Source organism: Delphinus delphis, chromosome 6 (assembly GCF_949987515.2).
Source record: "Delphinus delphis chromosome 6, mDelDel1.2, whole genome shotgun sequence".
In the NCBI taxonomy this organism is placed as follows: domain Eukaryota; kingdom Metazoa; phylum Chordata; class Mammalia; order Artiodactyla; family Delphinidae; genus Delphinus; species Delphinus delphis.
This window is the reverse complement of record NC_082688.1, coordinates 10,136,166-10,152,833: the sequence shown is the minus strand read 5'-3', so window position 1 is coordinate 10,152,833 and position 16,668 is coordinate 10,136,166. Positions and strand designations below refer to the sequence as shown.

Sequence of the window (16,668 nt, the reverse complement as noted above, 5' to 3'; positions counted from 1 at the left end):
GTGTCTCCTGCATTGGCAGGCGGATTCTTAACCGCTGTGCCACCAGGGAAGCCCCACATGAGTAATTTAAATGGAACAGTGGCAGTGCCTGTGCCTGTGCAGAATTCCCAGCTCTGTGTGTGAGAGGTGCTAGGGCAGGACTGAAGTAGAAGGAGGGTCCGCTGCAGAGTTGTTGAATGACCCACTGTCCCCAGTGAGCCTCCCAGTTTGTCATTCTCCTCATTACCTGTGCAGGTCTCTCCATTTCTAACAGGGCTTGAGAAAGAAAATGACTTTAGGAACCTGAAAAATTTGCTTTCGTTTCACAGGGAACCTGTGTTTTTCCAGACACGGATTATCACTTTTAAAGCACTAATCATCCGTCCATCTCTTTGTTTTTATCTATGACTTTGCCTCTGTCTTTCTTTCTCTGTTTTTAAACTTTTTATTTTAGAAATATTCAAGTATGTACAAAAATGGAAGAGTACAGTGATGTGCCTGTTACCCAGATATAACAGTTACTAATACGTGGCCCATATTGTTTCATGTTTACCTCCTCCCCCAATTAATTTAAAGCAGACTCTAAGCAGCATATCATTTTATTTTATTTATTTACTTTTATTGAGATATAGTTGATATATAATATTATATAAGTTTCAGGGGTACAACACAGTGATTCACAATTTTTAAAGATTTAAATTTTTATTTTCCAGCCATGACTTTACTGTTATATAGATTCGGAGTCTCTGAAAAGTAGGCAAATATTACATTTGTTTGGGTTGATTTGTAAGTTACTCGTTTTAGAGGAAGCAAACCAATAAGGAAGGACTCAGAACTAGTCAGATGAGGTGGACAAGTGATAATCCCGCAGGAGGAGCAAACTCTGGCTTGTTCTCGGAGGTGTTTCGACTCCTTTTTTTGGATGGCAGCCTTGGACGCTTTGAAGAAGCTCTGGTCCACGCCCTACATTCCCCTCCCAGTATGAAGGGCTGCCCTGCTGTGGAGGGTGACGCCTTACTGAAGGGTGCTCTGCCTGGTGGTGGCAGGTGGTTCAGTGGCGGAAGCTGAAAAGAAGCAGGTTTTGGCTCAACACAAAGTTTCAAGCAGCAAGGCAACAGATAGGGCTTCTTGTCGGGGGTCAGCTTGTCTTGTGGCAGGATCAACATTCCTCAAGAGATGTGGTAGAAGGCTTCCTAAATGTGGGTGGTGAGATGGATCTGATGACGTCTGCTGACTCCCTCCCAGCCTGGGCGTAATCCAGCCTTGACTCTCCTCGTAGTGCTTAGCATAGAACTCAGCGTATGTTAGAAGGTCAAAAAGGATTTGTTTGATTCTGGTGACTTTACCGAATGGTCCTTGCCCAGAGCACTTTTGCAGCCTTGCTTCTCAGGTAACTAGAAAGCCCACTCCTTAAGTGAGGTGTCAGTAAGTTGAAAATTATCTTTTATTTATGACCACTTGAAACATTTGAGTCCTGACGTGGTAGCCTATTGATTTGTATATTAAATATGATAATAGTTCATAAAATATGACCATATGTGAACAAAGAAATTAATGTATCTTCAACTCATTCTTCAGAGATGCAAAAAAGAAACTGAGGCTCGCTCTTTGTTCTGCGGATTCTGTTGCTTTCCCAGTGCTAACCCATTCAACAAGGAATGGTTTACCAGACCATACAGACCCAGAAGGTAAGTTGCTGCCTGATAGCTTATTTTTTCCTATATTTATACGTTGAACCATATGAATTGCCAGTATTCAACTGTACTTAAACTATACAGCAGGGCTTCCCTGGTGGCGCAGTGGTTAGGAATCTGCCTGCCAATGCAGGGGACACGGGTTCAAGCCCTGGTCCGGGAAGATCCCTCATGCCGCGGAGCAACTAAGCCCGTGTGCCACAACTACTGAGCCTGCGCTCTAGAGCCCCCGAGCCACAACTACTGAGTCCGTGAGCCACAACTACTGAAGCCCACACACCTAGAGCCCATGCTCCGCAACAAGAGAAGCCACCACAATGAGAAGCCCTAGCACCGCAATGAAGAGTAACCCCCGCTCACCACAACTAGATAGAGCCCGCACGCAGCAACGGAGACCCAACAGTCAAAAATAAATAAATAAAATAATAAATTTATTAAAAAAATAAAAATAAAAAAATAAACTCTACAGCAGTTCTGTACAGTTCAATGTAATACATTTATATTAGCTATCAGTTAAGGGCACTTTGATTATTGATGGCTCATTAAAATGTTCTCTGATTGATACTGCTTAGTTCTACTGATACAAGTGTAATTGACATCCCAAAGGCTGAGGGATGACCTTCAGCTTATGAAAAGCCTGTGGAAATTCTCAACAATAACAGAATTTTTATTTTTTTATTTAGACAATGAAATTGTCTGCTTCCTAAAAGTTCAAATAGCAGAAGCAATTAATTTACAAGATAAAAACTTAATGGCTCAACTTCAAGAAACAATGCGTTGTGTGTGCCGCTTTGATAACAGGACTTGTAGGAAACTACTGGCTTCTATCGCCGAGGACTATAGGTAATTATACCCCACATGTTTCACTTATACACCTCTTTTCAGCTGCAGGTATTTTCTTCTCGGTCCTTATTTCGGAAATGAATCTAGGCTCAGCCCAAAGTGCTTGGCTATGTTTACCTGGATGTAGATTTCCAAGGACTACATTTGGATATTTAGTCTGGAAATGTAGTTATAAATGAGCAGCTCTTCCTAACACAGAGTGCAGTTTACTTCAGCTTTGCCCCACCTTTAGCGGAGGGGACACCAGGATAACTAGGATATCATTTCCCTGTTTTAGAGGGATAGAAAAGACTGCTTCCTTGGACCAGGGAAGCAGGTGTAGGTCTTGGAATCACTGCCCTTTGTCTGTTGCCAGTCCCTTGCTGACATTAAAATGTAGTTGAGAAGCTTAGGAAGTAAAGAGACTTAGGGAATGGGTGCTCTAATGATTGCTACGTTTAGACTATAAGCAAATAATTAGTGGTATGTTTAATGATCTAGCAGTATATTAACCTGTATTTTGTTGTCATTTTAGTCATTGTAGCAGTCAACTTCCTGTTAAGTATGAGGTTCTACCAGCATGGAGACTGCTCCAAAATAGCAGACCAACGATGCAAAGGGACTTAGCGATGTTTAGGGAATTAAGGGGCTAAGTGTTCAGCCCAGTAGATGATGTTCTTGACACACATGCAGAAGAGTTCTGTTTCTTTCTTTTTTTAATTGTAGTTGATTTACAATGTTATATTAGTTTCAGGTGTACAACATAGTGATTCGCTTTTTTTTACAGATTATACTCCATTTAAAGTTGTTATAAAACATTGGTTCTATTCCCTGTGCTGTACATTACATCCTTGCATCTGGTTCTGTTTCTTGATCTGGAGCATAATTAGTCCTCAGGATGGTTGTCTGCAGCCTGACATGCTAATTTGTAAAACCAAAGTCTTTGGAGTAGTTTTTTCATTTAAGGAAAAATCAGGACTCTTAGTCTCCGAAGAAAGTGTGCACCGTGTATGTCTGATGTCCTGCAGAGCATATTTCCTTTTAGGAAAAGGGCCCCCTATATTGCTTACCTCACTCGTTGTCGACAAGGACTGCAGACCACGCAGGCTCACTTGGAAAGGCTACTGCAAAGGGTTTTGCGGGACAAAGAGGTGGCCAATCGATACTTCACCACTGTCTGTGTGAGGTTGCTGCTTGAGAGCAAAGAAAAGAAGATCAGGGAATTCATTCAAGGTAACTAGAGACCTTTAGGTTAAGCTGTATGTTATTGGGAAGATTTGGGAATTTTTCTTTTGCTGCTTTTTTTGAGTACCTACCTGTCTAAGAGAAGTTCCTTAAATTTGCAATTATTTCTTAGTTATTAAACCTTGATGTCAAACCAATAAATTCCATGTTTATCCTGGATTGAATACCTATAGTTTATTAAAAAGTTGGGAGAGGGCTTCCCTGGTGGCGCAGTGGTTGAGAGTCTGCCTGCCGATGCAGGGGACACGGGCTCGTGCCCCGGTCCGGGAAGATCCCACATGCCGCAGAGCGGCTGGGCCCGTGAGCCACGGCCACTGAGCCTGCGCGTCCGGAGGCTGTGCTCCACAACGGGAGAGGCCACAACAGTGAGAGGCCCGCGTACCACAAAAAAAAAAAAAGAATTCTAATAATTTCGTATTTGAAATTATTCAAATACTGTATTTTAAAAATTATTATTTTGCATTGGAGACTTTCAGAAACTCACAGCAGCTGATGATAAAACTGCTCAGGTGGAAGATTTTCTGCAGTTCCTGTATGGCGCCATGGCCCAGGATGTCATATGGCAGAATGCGAGTGAGGAGCAGCTTCAGGATGCCCAGCTCGCCATTGAGCGAAGTGTGATGAATCGGATCTTCAAACTTGCCTTCTACCCTAATCAGGACGGGGACATACTCCGTGACCAGTGAGTGCTTCTAAGTGTAACGGCCTGTGTTGCACTAAGTAGCAATATACCAGCCAACCCCATTATTTTAGACAAGCTATACGTGAGACTTAGTGTCTGAGTAGTGAAGGAAAAAATACATGTTACCTTTTTTCACCTATCAGAGTTACCAGAAAGAATGAAAATACTCTGTTTTCAGAGATGTGGGGAATCAGGCTGGAGGGTGTATAAATTGGTACGGCCTTTGTGGAAGGCACTGCTGTTTACTCTGTCTCAGCTGTTCTTCCCTTCTTTCTTCTCCCTACTCTTATCCTTCAGATCTTCACTCAGACATCACTTCCTCGGGGAAACGTTTCCTGGCCTTTCTGACTAGGTTAAACGCCCTGTCAGCCCTCCCTCAGGCCTGGATACCTTCCTTTAGCACCTGCCACAGTTGCGGTTTTACATCTGTTGGAGGCATGGTTTCTCAAGCTGGCACTACTGACATTTGGGGCCAGATAATTCTTTGGAGTGGGAGGCTGTCCTGTGCATTGTAGGACATTTATCAGCATCCCTGGCCTCTACATGCTACAGGCCAGTAGTACCCTGCCAGGTGTGAGAACCAAGGGTGTCTCCAGACATTGCCAGATGTCCCTTGGGGGCAGAATCGCCCCTGTTCCTGGCCACTGGTTTGTGTGATCGATTGATGAATGCCTGTATCCCCCACTGGATTGTTCCCTTTGTGAGAGCAGCAGCATAGTGCTTTTATTCATCACTCCATCAGGGCATCCAGCACAGTGCGTGACTTCTATTATACTATATGCTTATTATTTGTTTGGAATGAAAAGTTATATATTTGAAAATCAGAATATCTGGAATTGTATGGTATATGAATTATATCTCAATAAAGCCTATTCTTAAAAGTAAACCTAAAAAAATTAATCTTGAAAAAAAAATCTGGAATGATAACAGTGGTTATTTTGGGGTAATGAGGCTATGGATGACTTAGCTTTTTTTTTTCCTCTTCTGCATTTTCTTGACCACCGCTTTATGATGCTGTTTCTGCCCCAAGCATGTTGAGATGGCCACCGTGCCCCCCAGCAGTGACATGGGCTCTCTCTGTGGGCGACTCTCAAGGGCCCATGTAATAGGGTGGGGCATTGGTTGTTTCCATAAGATTTTTTTTTTCATGGAAATTTTACAATATTGTATGTACATTTGAGAAAGTTCACTTTCCTGTGGGTGGGTTAGGCTTATTCCAACCTGCCTCTCTAGCTTGTTCATAGTCTCAGAGGCTTTTTACCCCTCCCCAAGTTTCTGTGTGGAATTTGCCAAATGGGCCCTGTTTTCTTTCCAGAGCACCAGTTTTTGGCTTCCACAGTGGGATGAGGAATGGGGACATTGAAACTGTACTTACTGCAAAGAGCACCTTTGAAGCAGGTTCTTCCTACCCTCTCTTGCATGGTGTTTCTGTGGGTTTGTAGAGTGGAGAGTTAATCCTGTTCTGGAAAGAACACTCGAAGTCAGGAAAGCTGGGTTTAGTCTCTGCTCCTAACCACTGTGTGGCCTTAGGCAAATCCTTCTCCTTTTTTTTTTTTTTGCGGTACGCGGGCCTCTCCCACCGCGGAGCACAGGCTCTGGTCACACAGGCTCAGCGGCCATGGCTCACGGGCCCAGCCGCCCCGCGGCACGTGGGATCCTCCCGGACCGGGGCACGAACCCGCATCTGCCGCATCAGCAGGCGGACTCCCAACCACTGCGCCACCAGGGAAGCCCCCTTCTCCTTTTTAAGCCTAGTTATTGTCATCTCTGAAATGAGAGGTGGAGTGTCCTCAGAGTCCCTTGTCTAAGCATCTCTGATCTTTGGTTTCTGACCCCTGATCCCTCTACTTCCTCTTGGCCTATTTACCAATTAGTTGTCCAATTAGCTTCTAGACTAAGGGCTCCTCTGCTTTCTCCCTTGGAATGCTGTCCTAGTCCAGGAAAGGAGGGCTTCTCTACTCTTCTCCCTGCATCCCCCTGGCTTACTCAGCATTTCTAAGCAGATCCTAAATAGGAGATTTTTTTTTTGACAAGACAGAGTACTTACAGCTAAGAGATAGTCTCAACTGTATTTGTAATCTGTATCTAGAAGTAAGTTTAAAACGTTTTAAATGTTTTGAAAAACATCAATTATGACTATCGGTGTACCTTATTTTCTGAAATATATATTTACTTATGTATTTTTTGGGGTTTTCAGAGTTCTTCATGAACATATTCAGAGATTGTCTAAAGTAGTGACTGCAAATCACAGAGCTCTTCAGATACCAGAGGTAATACAGGTTTATATAGTGTGGGTGGTATTATTTAATTAAAAATTGCTTGGTATACCATGTGCATGTTACCAGTTTTTCAAGGAAGCAGAATGTAATAAGTTGTACAACACCACTTGCACTAGATGCAATTTGGTCTAACTGTAAAGTTCTCAAAGGTCCTTCCACGGATTAAAATTCCCTGGCATGGGAAGGGACCTTAGTAGTGGAGAGGAGGGAGGGCCAGCATGGAGGAGGCCCTGCCCTGACGCCAGCCCCTGCAGACGGGTCTTCCTGTCCATAGCTCTGCTCCTCCTGGGGCAGCAGTGCTCTGCACTGATGCTTTTATAGTCACGTTTCTGCAGGAAAGTCCCATATGAAGAAGGGATCCGGTGGTACTTCAAAGAGTGTGAAAACTACTGTCCAGGAGAGGGAATTGAATTTGAATGTGACCTCAAAATTACCTTTTAGTTATTTATATTAGCATTTTTATCTGTCATACAACTCTTAACAAACTCTGAAAATAGGAACGTTTTAGGTATACGAGTTTTCTGGTGGTTTTATTAAAATCCAAACATGAAGGGGACTTCCCTGGCGGTCCAGTGGTTAAGACTCTGTGCTCCCAGTGCAGGGGGCACGGGTTCATCCCTGATCAGGAAACTAAAATCCTGCATGCCGCATGGCGTGGCCAAAAGATAATAATAATAAAATCCAAACATAAATTGGCATAAAATTTTTAATTGTCTTCGATTTCTAGAACTACTGCAACAAAGGTACATATTAATTTTTAAAGTATCTTAAAAGTAGCTTGTTTGTGCTTTTGGAATCAGCTACAATACAGAGATAAGTTCCATTCTAGCTCTTTAAGAAAGATAAACGTTTGAAATTTTATGAGTTCTAGGCTCTGTGTTATCATATGCCTCTATTAATATGTATCTGGGTGGTTTTTTTGTGGGGGGCCACGCCCGGGGCTTGCGGGATCTTAGTTCCCCAACCAGGGATCAAACCCAGGCCCGTGGCAGTGAGAGCACAGAGTCCTAACCAATGGACTGCCAGGGAATTCCCTTGGGTGGTTTTATCTTAAAATGCAAAGCAAATAATTTAAAAGTTTAAAAGTTAAGCTTCGATCCTAAGCGGGAGGACTCCTAAGCAGGAGGACGGGGAGGAATCGCGATTTGGTTTTACTGGAAAAAGGGAAAGGCAACAGCCTTACCCTTCGGCCTCCTGATGTGGAGGTCGCTCTGTTCGCTGCACGTAGTTGCCGCTTGATCCAAGATCTGTCTAACTGTCTCTGTGTTGTCTCACTTAGGTTTATCTTCGGGAGGCACCGTGGCCATCTGCACAGTCAGAAATCAGGACAATAAGTGCTTACAAGACGCCCCGGGACAAAGTGCAGTGCATCCTGAGAATGTGCTCCACGATCATGAACCTCCTGAGCCTGGCCAACGAGGACTCCGTCCCAGGAGCAGATGACTTCGTCCCTGTTTTGGTTTTTGTGTTGATAAAGGTGGGTCCCTCACTGCCGTTAGTGAGAATAGTTTATTGGGTGTCCTGAGTTGGGTGGTGCAGATGTCACCAGATGTTAGAGACTTTGGCTCTTTTACAAGTTTCAAGCTCTGTGTTACCCAGAAAGGAAGTATCTAATGTCAAGTTTTGTTCTGTCCAGAAGTTAGGATTTTCAGAAGAAAGGAGGGGAGGACTAGATTGCTAGAACATTTTCGGCTTTTAAAGCAGTACCTGAAGGCCTTGGTTGGAACTCAGATAATTACTGAATGAAAGGATGAATGAGGGCAAGTTCTTTTTATCATGTTTGTTTTTTTAAGTAAATTTATTTATTTGTTTTTGGCTGCGTTGGGTTTTCGTTGCTGCACGTGGGCTTTCTCTAGTTGTGTCGAGTAGGGACTACTCTTCGTTGCGGTGCGTGGGCTTCTCATTGCGGTGGCTTCTCTTGTTGCGGAGCACGGGCTATAGGCGTGCAGGCTTAGTTGCTCCAAGGCATGTGGGATCTTCCCGGACCAGGGCTTGAGCCCGTGTCCCCTGCTGGCAAGCAGATTCTTAACCACTGCGCCACCAGGGAAGCCCTTATCATGTTTTTACCATCTTCTTTCTCATTGAATTCTTCATAGTACTTATCACATAAACTACTACATTTACCAATCATCTTTCTCCTCTTTTAGCCTCATATTTTGTAATTGTACCTTTTTTTTTTTTTTTTTTTTTTTTTTTTTTGCGGTACGCGGGCCTCTCACTGTTGTGGCCTCTCCTGTTGCGGAGCACAGGCTCCAGACGCACAGGCTCAGCGGCCATGGCTCACAGGCCCAGCCGCTCTGCGGCATGTGGGATCTTCCCGCACCGGGGCACGAACCCGTGTCCCCTGCATCGGCAGGCGGACTCTCAACCACTGTGCCACCAGGGAAGCCCTACCATATTATTTTTAAAAGTACTGACATTTCTTTTCTTTTTTTGACTTTAAAGTTGCATCATTTAAACGGTTTATTTTGAACATTTTGGTCGGGGGGTGGGGAACCATACGGTTTGGATGCACACAACCACCAAATAACTGCATCACCCGTGTGCTCCGGTCAGCTCAGCCCTCTGTTGATGTCTAAAGTATATTTGACATATAGCTTACTAATTCTTAATGTTTGCAGTATTTCTGCAACCTGAACTCTTATCTCAGAGCCAGAACCTGTAGGATCAATGTGTGATCAGCCTTCATAACTTTTCCTGTTGCCCATTGCTCCTCTCTCTTCCACAGGTGATGTGTTTAGTCTCTAGGCAGAGCCAGTTTAAGCTCCTTTGAAGGAGCAGGGCTTAGCCTGTCCTCCTAACTTAATACACCTGTGTCCTTTCTCTCCACATGAAGGTGAAAAAGCAGGAAATGTTCTGTGTTACCTCTTGCAGCAGAGGACATACTCTTCTTTTTTAGTCCCCCCCCCCCCGCAGCTGATTCTAGCTGGACTTAACGAACCAGATATAACTCAATTTGCCTACAGCATTTCTTTCCTTATCTAACATTCTGAAATCCTGGGATGTTGAGTAAATCCACTGGGATTAGTTCAGCCTCTTTAAGGACCAAGGAGGTCAAGTGCTTTGTTAGGATAGAAAGCTCTAGATAGTTCAGCTAGGATTAGAACCTGAGTAGCCTTTCCAGTACTGTTGCTACTCATAGTAGCTAGGGTTTACAGATTAGTTCCAGAAAGGATTGGGGGGATTATTTTCAAAAAGACTGGTATCTCTCTCTCTTTTTCTTTTTTTTTTTGGCTGCGCTGTGCAGCATGTGGGATGTGGGATCTTAGTTCCCTACCCAGGGATCGAACATGTGCCCCCTGCAGTGGAAACATGGAAAAAAGACTAGTATCTCTCTCCACAGAAAAACATTTGAAGATGTTACTGTAAACTATATTTGCAGAGCTATACAGCTGAGTAATTGACTCTTTTATTTTTCACTTCTCTAGGCAAATCCACCCTGTTTGCTGTCCACTGTTCAGTACATCAGTAGCTTTTATGCCAGCTGTCTGTCTGGAGAGGAGTCTTATTGGTGGATGCAGTTCACAGCAGCAGTTGAATTCATTAAGACTATCGATGACCGAAAGTAACCAAGACCAAGGCCCACCAAGGCAGCAGACTGTTAGGGGGGCACACGGATCTCTTAGAAAATGTACCAGCTGCTTTGAAGGCTGAAGATTGTTTTTGTATAATATTGTACAGTGTTGAGACCTTTTAAAACAGATCTTTACTAAACAGATTAATGAGCTAACAAGCAGGTTCTCTTTTCTTTGGGCTCTTTTCCTTTCTGAGTTGCATATTTCATTAATTTCTTGTCCCCAAGTAGAGACTAGTACTGCAAAAAGGGACCACATTTTTCAGGTATTTTGAAATACTGAAAAACAAAACAGAATCTCCTAGAAAATTCCTAGATTTCCGTTTATGGATACCCATTGTTTCTTTTCATTTAAAAAAAAGAGAGAGAGAGAGAATAGTACACCTCTTTTAAGGTGCTGTCTAATCTTATATGCATCTAATGGAAGGAAAATACCAGTTGCACTGAGGATTATAATAGTGGTGACATTAGTGGCATTATCTATAAATATACTCACCTAAATTGAAAAGCTAAGAAGTAAATGTAAATATAATATATATTTATATTTGATGTAATATGGACATCTTCAGATTCTAATAAACAAGGAATATTGCTGATAGTAGGTTGTCATGTACCCTCTTGTGAAATGGTTTCCTTGACAAAATTTAAGCTGAGCTTAAAAGCAAAAGGCGAACAAATACACAGAAGTATTTATTAAAGTGTAGTACAGTTTATTGAACTTTCTAGGTGTGGAATTTGATGCACAGGGCTGCCTTTGATGAAGGGTGTAGAAATCACTGAGTACATCACTTAGACGTTTCTCACCATGGATGTCTTTGAGCCCGCAGTAGGAGATAGACTCTTTAATTGCCATACGTTACATACAAAGGAACAGTAGATATCTAATACGTTCTTGTGGTACTTCTCATCTGAAATGCTAAATATAGTGTAGAAACCCCAAACAGAACTCCTTACAAACCTTTAACTGTAATATATTTTTGATGATGATTCACATTGAATGCACATACCAGGAATTCAGTGAATGTCATTTTATTAAAAACTAATTTGTATTGTCCGCTCTAGTGATACAAGTTTTACTAGTGATAAACTATTTTAATCAACCATACTATTCTTATGGGGAAAAAAAATCTATTTTGGCAGGTTTCTGTGCCTTTGTTTCCCTCTTCTGAACAAAAGTGTGTGTTTCTGTATTTTGGTTTGATTTTATGTTGATAATTAATCAGGAATGGGTTTTGGTGTCTGAGAAACTGGCCAAGGAAGCCCACCAAAGCTTCAAGCACAAGTCTTATACATAGGTCATCACTGACTGGTTACACTTTTTATGTTTCCTAAACATGTTTAGCTTCTTTTATAAAACTTGGTCCCCTACTTTGAGTCTCTTGTTGCTGGCAGTATTTCCAGGCATTTTTAAGGGAACTGTGGCCAACAGCCTTGAGCAGATGGGTACAGAGGCTGTCTCCTCCCTCTCTCCAGGAAGCGTGTGCTCCATTGTTCCTAGAGAAGCTGGGTTTTCTTTATGCCTCGACCTCTTCTTGTTCCTTTATTCTAAAATGCCGAGATAACAAGTTGCATAGGAGTGTGGGATGTGGTTTCTGCCTTTTAGGGGGAGATCAAAATTAAAGTAGTACTAAAAAAATGTCCTGTGAATGTTGGATCAAAAAATCTGTGTTGAGTCATGTACTTCATGGGCTGTAACTGTCAAGCTTGTCTAGGTCTTAGAAGTCAAATCCCATCATAAATACTTGACAAGACAAACTGTCTACCACTATTTCTAAGGCCTAGGGGGAGTTTAGCATTTGACTCAATAAATGTTAAGTCAACAGAAGACTTGGAATAGTTGAGATTCACTGTTTTGGGATTTAACTCATAGGTCAATGAGAGATTTCTCTCCCCCATGATGGTTACTAAATCTAGTCCATGTTGTCACTGTGGAAATAAATATGAAGATGTGGACGTTGCACAGGGCTCTTTCCTGTGGCAGAGAAGGTGGTGAGTTTGGGGTGGTGGGTTTGTACTTTGTGGAGGCAGGAGATTGGACTCTGCAGTGGGCTGGAGATTGGGCTTGAGACAGTGTTGAGGGTAGGACCCCAGGGCTTTGGCATCAGAGTTACACCTGAGGCATGTGGTGGCAGAGAAGCACAGCCCAGCTGTCTAAGCTGTTTTCCTCTGGAAACCTGTCAGGAGTGAGGACCACTTCAGCATAGACCATCACTGGTTTAATTTCATGACAGCGTTTATTATAGTGTTGATTTCTGAGTTTAGGAATTGGTAACTTTCTGCATGGCAGTGGTGGGGTGTGAGATAGGGAGTAATTTGATTTTGCTCTTTCAGGAAAGAGGAATAGTTGTTCTTTAGATGTTTCTTATCACACTTCCTCCCGGTACATAGTTTATATGAAGGATTGTGCAAAAGTATAAAATCACATATAGGAAACATTCGGTAGCCACCGATTATTACATGGAATTTACAAAGGTAATAAATGTTAAATGTTCACTGAAATCTTGTGGAATTATGTAATGAAAAATCAGTTTATATTTTGTATTAATACTCTGCTTCTGGAGACAAGTAATAGAAATACAGATTGAAGATTGTCCTTGTAAAATTATTATTTTTTAAATCTAGTAAACATTTTGTTTTCTTTCTCTACTTTAGGTCAAATCTCAGCCACAGTTACTGATTTCTCCTGCTTTTTCTTTTTAAAAACCTGCTTAGGAAAGCCTTTTTTATACAGATATGAAATTGCTGTAAGAGGATTAGGCTTTGTGAAGGGTCGAAAATAGATGTGGATGTGATGCATGGTTTTTCTTTCCCTGTTGTGTCCTGGAAGCCTTTAATGTACACTTTCAACATACATGTTCCTGAGATGCATAAGTGAGAGAACAAAAACCCGCGCCAGACCGTGAGGAGGCCACGTTCTGGCCACGAGAAGCTGTAGCTGACTGCGTGCCAGTCGGCACCGTTTCCCTATTGCCTACCATGGGAATTCCATGGGCCAAGTGAAGGTCGATGTTGTGAAGTTGTAACACTTCCTCTCTCTGATGAGATTGAGTGTGAAAAAGGAAAGTAGGAAACACTTGCTCAAAATTGTTAATGGATTGCATAGCAGTGATAGAAACGTTAGTGGACTCAGCTTCCTCCATTTATGTGTGTCCTAGACTTTCTCTTCCCTCCCCATTCCTGCTTTATTTCTTAAGGAAAAGTCTGCCCTCTTTTTAGTTCTTTTGACTCTAGTAAGTTTATCCTATGTGTAATGGCCATACTTCGGGGGGCGGGAGGGTGGGAATCAGAAACAGTCTTGAAGCTCAAAGAATTTTCTGTGAGTAGATGAATAGAGATGAGCTATTTGAGATCCTTTGAATGCCAAAATGCTTGAGAATGTTGCCAGATTAATAATCATTTAATATATTTTATAGTGTAGGTTACCCAAGGAGTAAGGGTGACCGGGAATAGCTTTATTACTCTTGAGAATACTTGGAGAAAGGAAGATGCAGTTTGCTTCAGCATCAAGGTGGGTGCAGTTGAGCTGTGGGGTCACCACGGAGCCGCGTGTCCTACAGGCCTGTGCTCAGCGCAGGTTAACTTCACGAGAGAGGAAGTCCTCTACACTTGGTTAATGGCAGACAGTGTGGGCAGGGGCCACACGCCTTAAGAATTCACCTCTGCTGAGTTGATATCCTGTCTTGTCTACTGTATTCTTGTGCTTCACCTGTATTCAATAGCTCTGTACTGCCTCCTCTCGAAACTGATAAAACCTTATATAAGCCTCCGTTAACGAGCTTGCACCATCTTGTATATGTACAGGAAACCCATCATGTCTCCTAATGTGATTACTCATGTATGATATCATTGTGTAAAATTGATTAAAAAAGGGAGAGCAGTTGAATTCATTGGGTTTTATGTTTCCATCATCTATTTTGTATTCAGAAGCGTTTCTGAAAATTTCTTTGACTTCTCAGATATTACTGATGTTCTCCATGAATTCACACCTGTCTTTTTCATCTGAACATCTAAGGGTATTTGTGAAGTGCAGTACAGGAAGGAATTAGAATCATCCAGCAGTTCCTAAAGAGATGGTGAACATTTACTCTTTTAACCCGGTTCCCGTCTGACCCCTGTATCTGGTAGCTGTTCATCAGCCCTAGTTCTGAGCGCAGAAGTTTAAATCACGGTGGTCACCGAAGCCTATATTAATCTCAGCTGAGGGGAGTTTCTGTCAACCAAGGAGCCCTTGTATCGGAGGCAAGCTCACTCCACTCACTGGTGGAAAGGCGCTTTCCCCATATTGATTGCACTTCATTTGGAAGGGAACACTTAAAAATTGGATTAGGGCTCAGTTTTCATTCAGTCTGTTCAGTATTAAAATTAATACTGTGACTTGCCTAGAACTGAAAATAGAATTCAACGTTTCTTGCCAACTTGGAATTACCTATGTCACCTGGACTCTTATTATATTTGTGCCCACTTAACACTCTAAGTAACTGTCTCTGCAGCTTTTCCCAGAGGATGCAGAGCTAGTGATGGTGTTTAGCTAGGCCTCCCTGCAGTGCTGCCTGGAATACGTGAAATCAGGACGGAAGCTCCTCCTGGCTGTAATGTGTCCTCTACCTAGAGATTTAAGTATTCATTGAAAAGCTTTTGCTTCAGTCGTTTCATTCCAGAAGAATCCTACTCCATCTTCTTAGGGTATCAAAATGCAGTACATAGACTTTTAAAAAAATTGATCGAAGAGGCTGGAAAATCTCTGGTTGTGGGGATCCAGCAAACATCTTTCACATTTTGTGCTAAAATGGAAAAAGCTCTCAGTTCCCAGTCACCGAACCTGCTGTAGACAGTGCACATGAAAACCATGGTAATCTTATCTCTGTTAACTAGGAATTCAGCATATTGCTGGCCAAAAACATTAAATTTTATGCTCCTGTGAAAAAAAGTATCCAGTGTGATTTTTTAAAATAGAACATTTCATTTCAGCTCTCCTTAGCCCTCCTAGTTTGTAGTTTTGACAAAACTTTTGTTACCAAGGCTGTTGGTTAATATACATAACTGCTGATGTTTCATATCAATAATTCCTGGTGGATTCAGTCAAGGGATCTATCTGATCTGACTCACTCTGACCAAATGGATTATAACCTTTGGGGGTGGCACCCGAAACAGGTCCATTATTAAGTGCCCTAGGGAGTTCTAGAAACCAATGTTTTCCAGACTTCACTGTTGAGAATCATCTGGTACTCTTGTTGGTAAATCAGAACCCATAGGGGATGGGACAGGAATCTTTCAACAAGTACTCCAGGTGGCTTATTCTCACGGAAGTTTAAGGAGCACCGTGAGTCAGCATTTCACGAAGTATGGACCAGTGGACCACCTGCACCGTCCACCTGGGGATGATAAACTGCCGACTCATTATCCCACCCCAGGCGCATTGAATCAATTTTGGGAGAAAAGCCTGGGAAAAAAATCTGCAGGCCTAGCAAACTCCCCTTCCGACTCTGATGCTCACTAAAATTTGTGATCTGTGAAAAAGGTGTTCAATTGCTAAAGACTTAGTTAGCTCCACGTCCCTAAGGGGTCTGAGGGAGGAAGTCCCTTTTAAAGGATAAAGGACCTGGCATCCAGTCCATATCCTTTAATGACAGTTTTTTTTTTAATTTGCTTAAATCTAAGTATTATCTGTATTGATAATCTGTCTGGTTATGTAAAAACTTTCTTTCCCAAACCTCAAAGTGCTAAACATCTGATGATCTTGGTGTTCAAATTTCTGTATGAAAACTTATTTGTCTAATCTTCCTCATTGTTTTAGCTTTTAACGTGGCTGTTTCATTTCTGTTGTGTTTAGTTTCCATTCATAAGTGGTGTCCCATGTAAAATAACAGCATTGGTTCCGGCAGCCTCTGGCCTCCAAGTGGACTTTTGCCCCCAAAGGGCAGCCTGGCCTGCCCCCTGCTGAAAGTGAGAGAACCTGTAAGCAGCGAGCTTCCCCTCCTATTTCTGGTCCCCTCAGTCGCTATGTGGGTTCCAACTCCTCCCTCTTGCCTGCTCACTTTTTGATCAGTAACAATCCCTGTTTTCCTTGTTGTGGCTGTGATGGTGACAGTTGAGGCTGAGTCTGCTGCAGCTTAGGGGTAGCAAGCTGGGAGTGAGCCAGCCTGGTGGGGAGGAAAACTGGAAGGAGGTACGTGCATAAGAAAATAACAGGCGATAGGAAGGGGAGGTGCTAAGGCCATCCTCCTAGCACAGTGTCACAGTGATGCCCAGAAACACCTCCTCCACAGCAAAACTGGGCCACACCAATGAGACTAGAGAAATGTTTTCCCTTTCTGGATCACTCTTGCCACTTACTGGAAAGCCACAGGTTTCAAGTGGTGTGTGGTTGTAATACCAGGTCCAGGGGCCTGAAGA

At 42.6% G+C, this 16,668-nt stretch overlaps 1 protein-coding gene across 5 annotated transcripts in view; it reads left to right on the top strand.

The window, feature by feature from the left end:
* The window catches only part of GAPVD1 (GTPase activating protein and VPS9 domains 1), an 83,401-nt gene extending 68,212 nt beyond the window's left edge, over positions 1 to 15,189 (top strand). For all 5 annotated transcript variants that reach the window (XM_060014153.1, XM_069540751.1, XM_069540749.1 and 2 more), the window contains 7 exons: positions 1,558 to 1,667; positions 2,357 to 2,516; positions 3,541 to 3,728; positions 4,209 to 4,422; positions 6,620 to 6,692; positions 7,981 to 8,178; positions 10,130 to 15,189. In XM_060014153.1, the coding sequence (XP_059870136.1) occupies positions 1,558 to 1,667; positions 2,357 to 2,516; positions 3,541 to 3,728; positions 4,209 to 4,422; positions 6,620 to 6,692; positions 7,981 to 8,178; positions 10,130 to 10,270 (1,084 nt within the window). In that variant the 3' untranslated portion in view covers positions 10,271 to 15,189. The remainder of the gene's footprint in view (positions 1 to 1,557; positions 1,668 to 2,356; positions 2,517 to 3,540; positions 3,729 to 4,208; positions 4,423 to 6,619; positions 6,693 to 7,980; positions 8,179 to 10,129) is intronic.
* Positions 15,190 to 16,668: the final 1,479 nt, after the last annotated feature.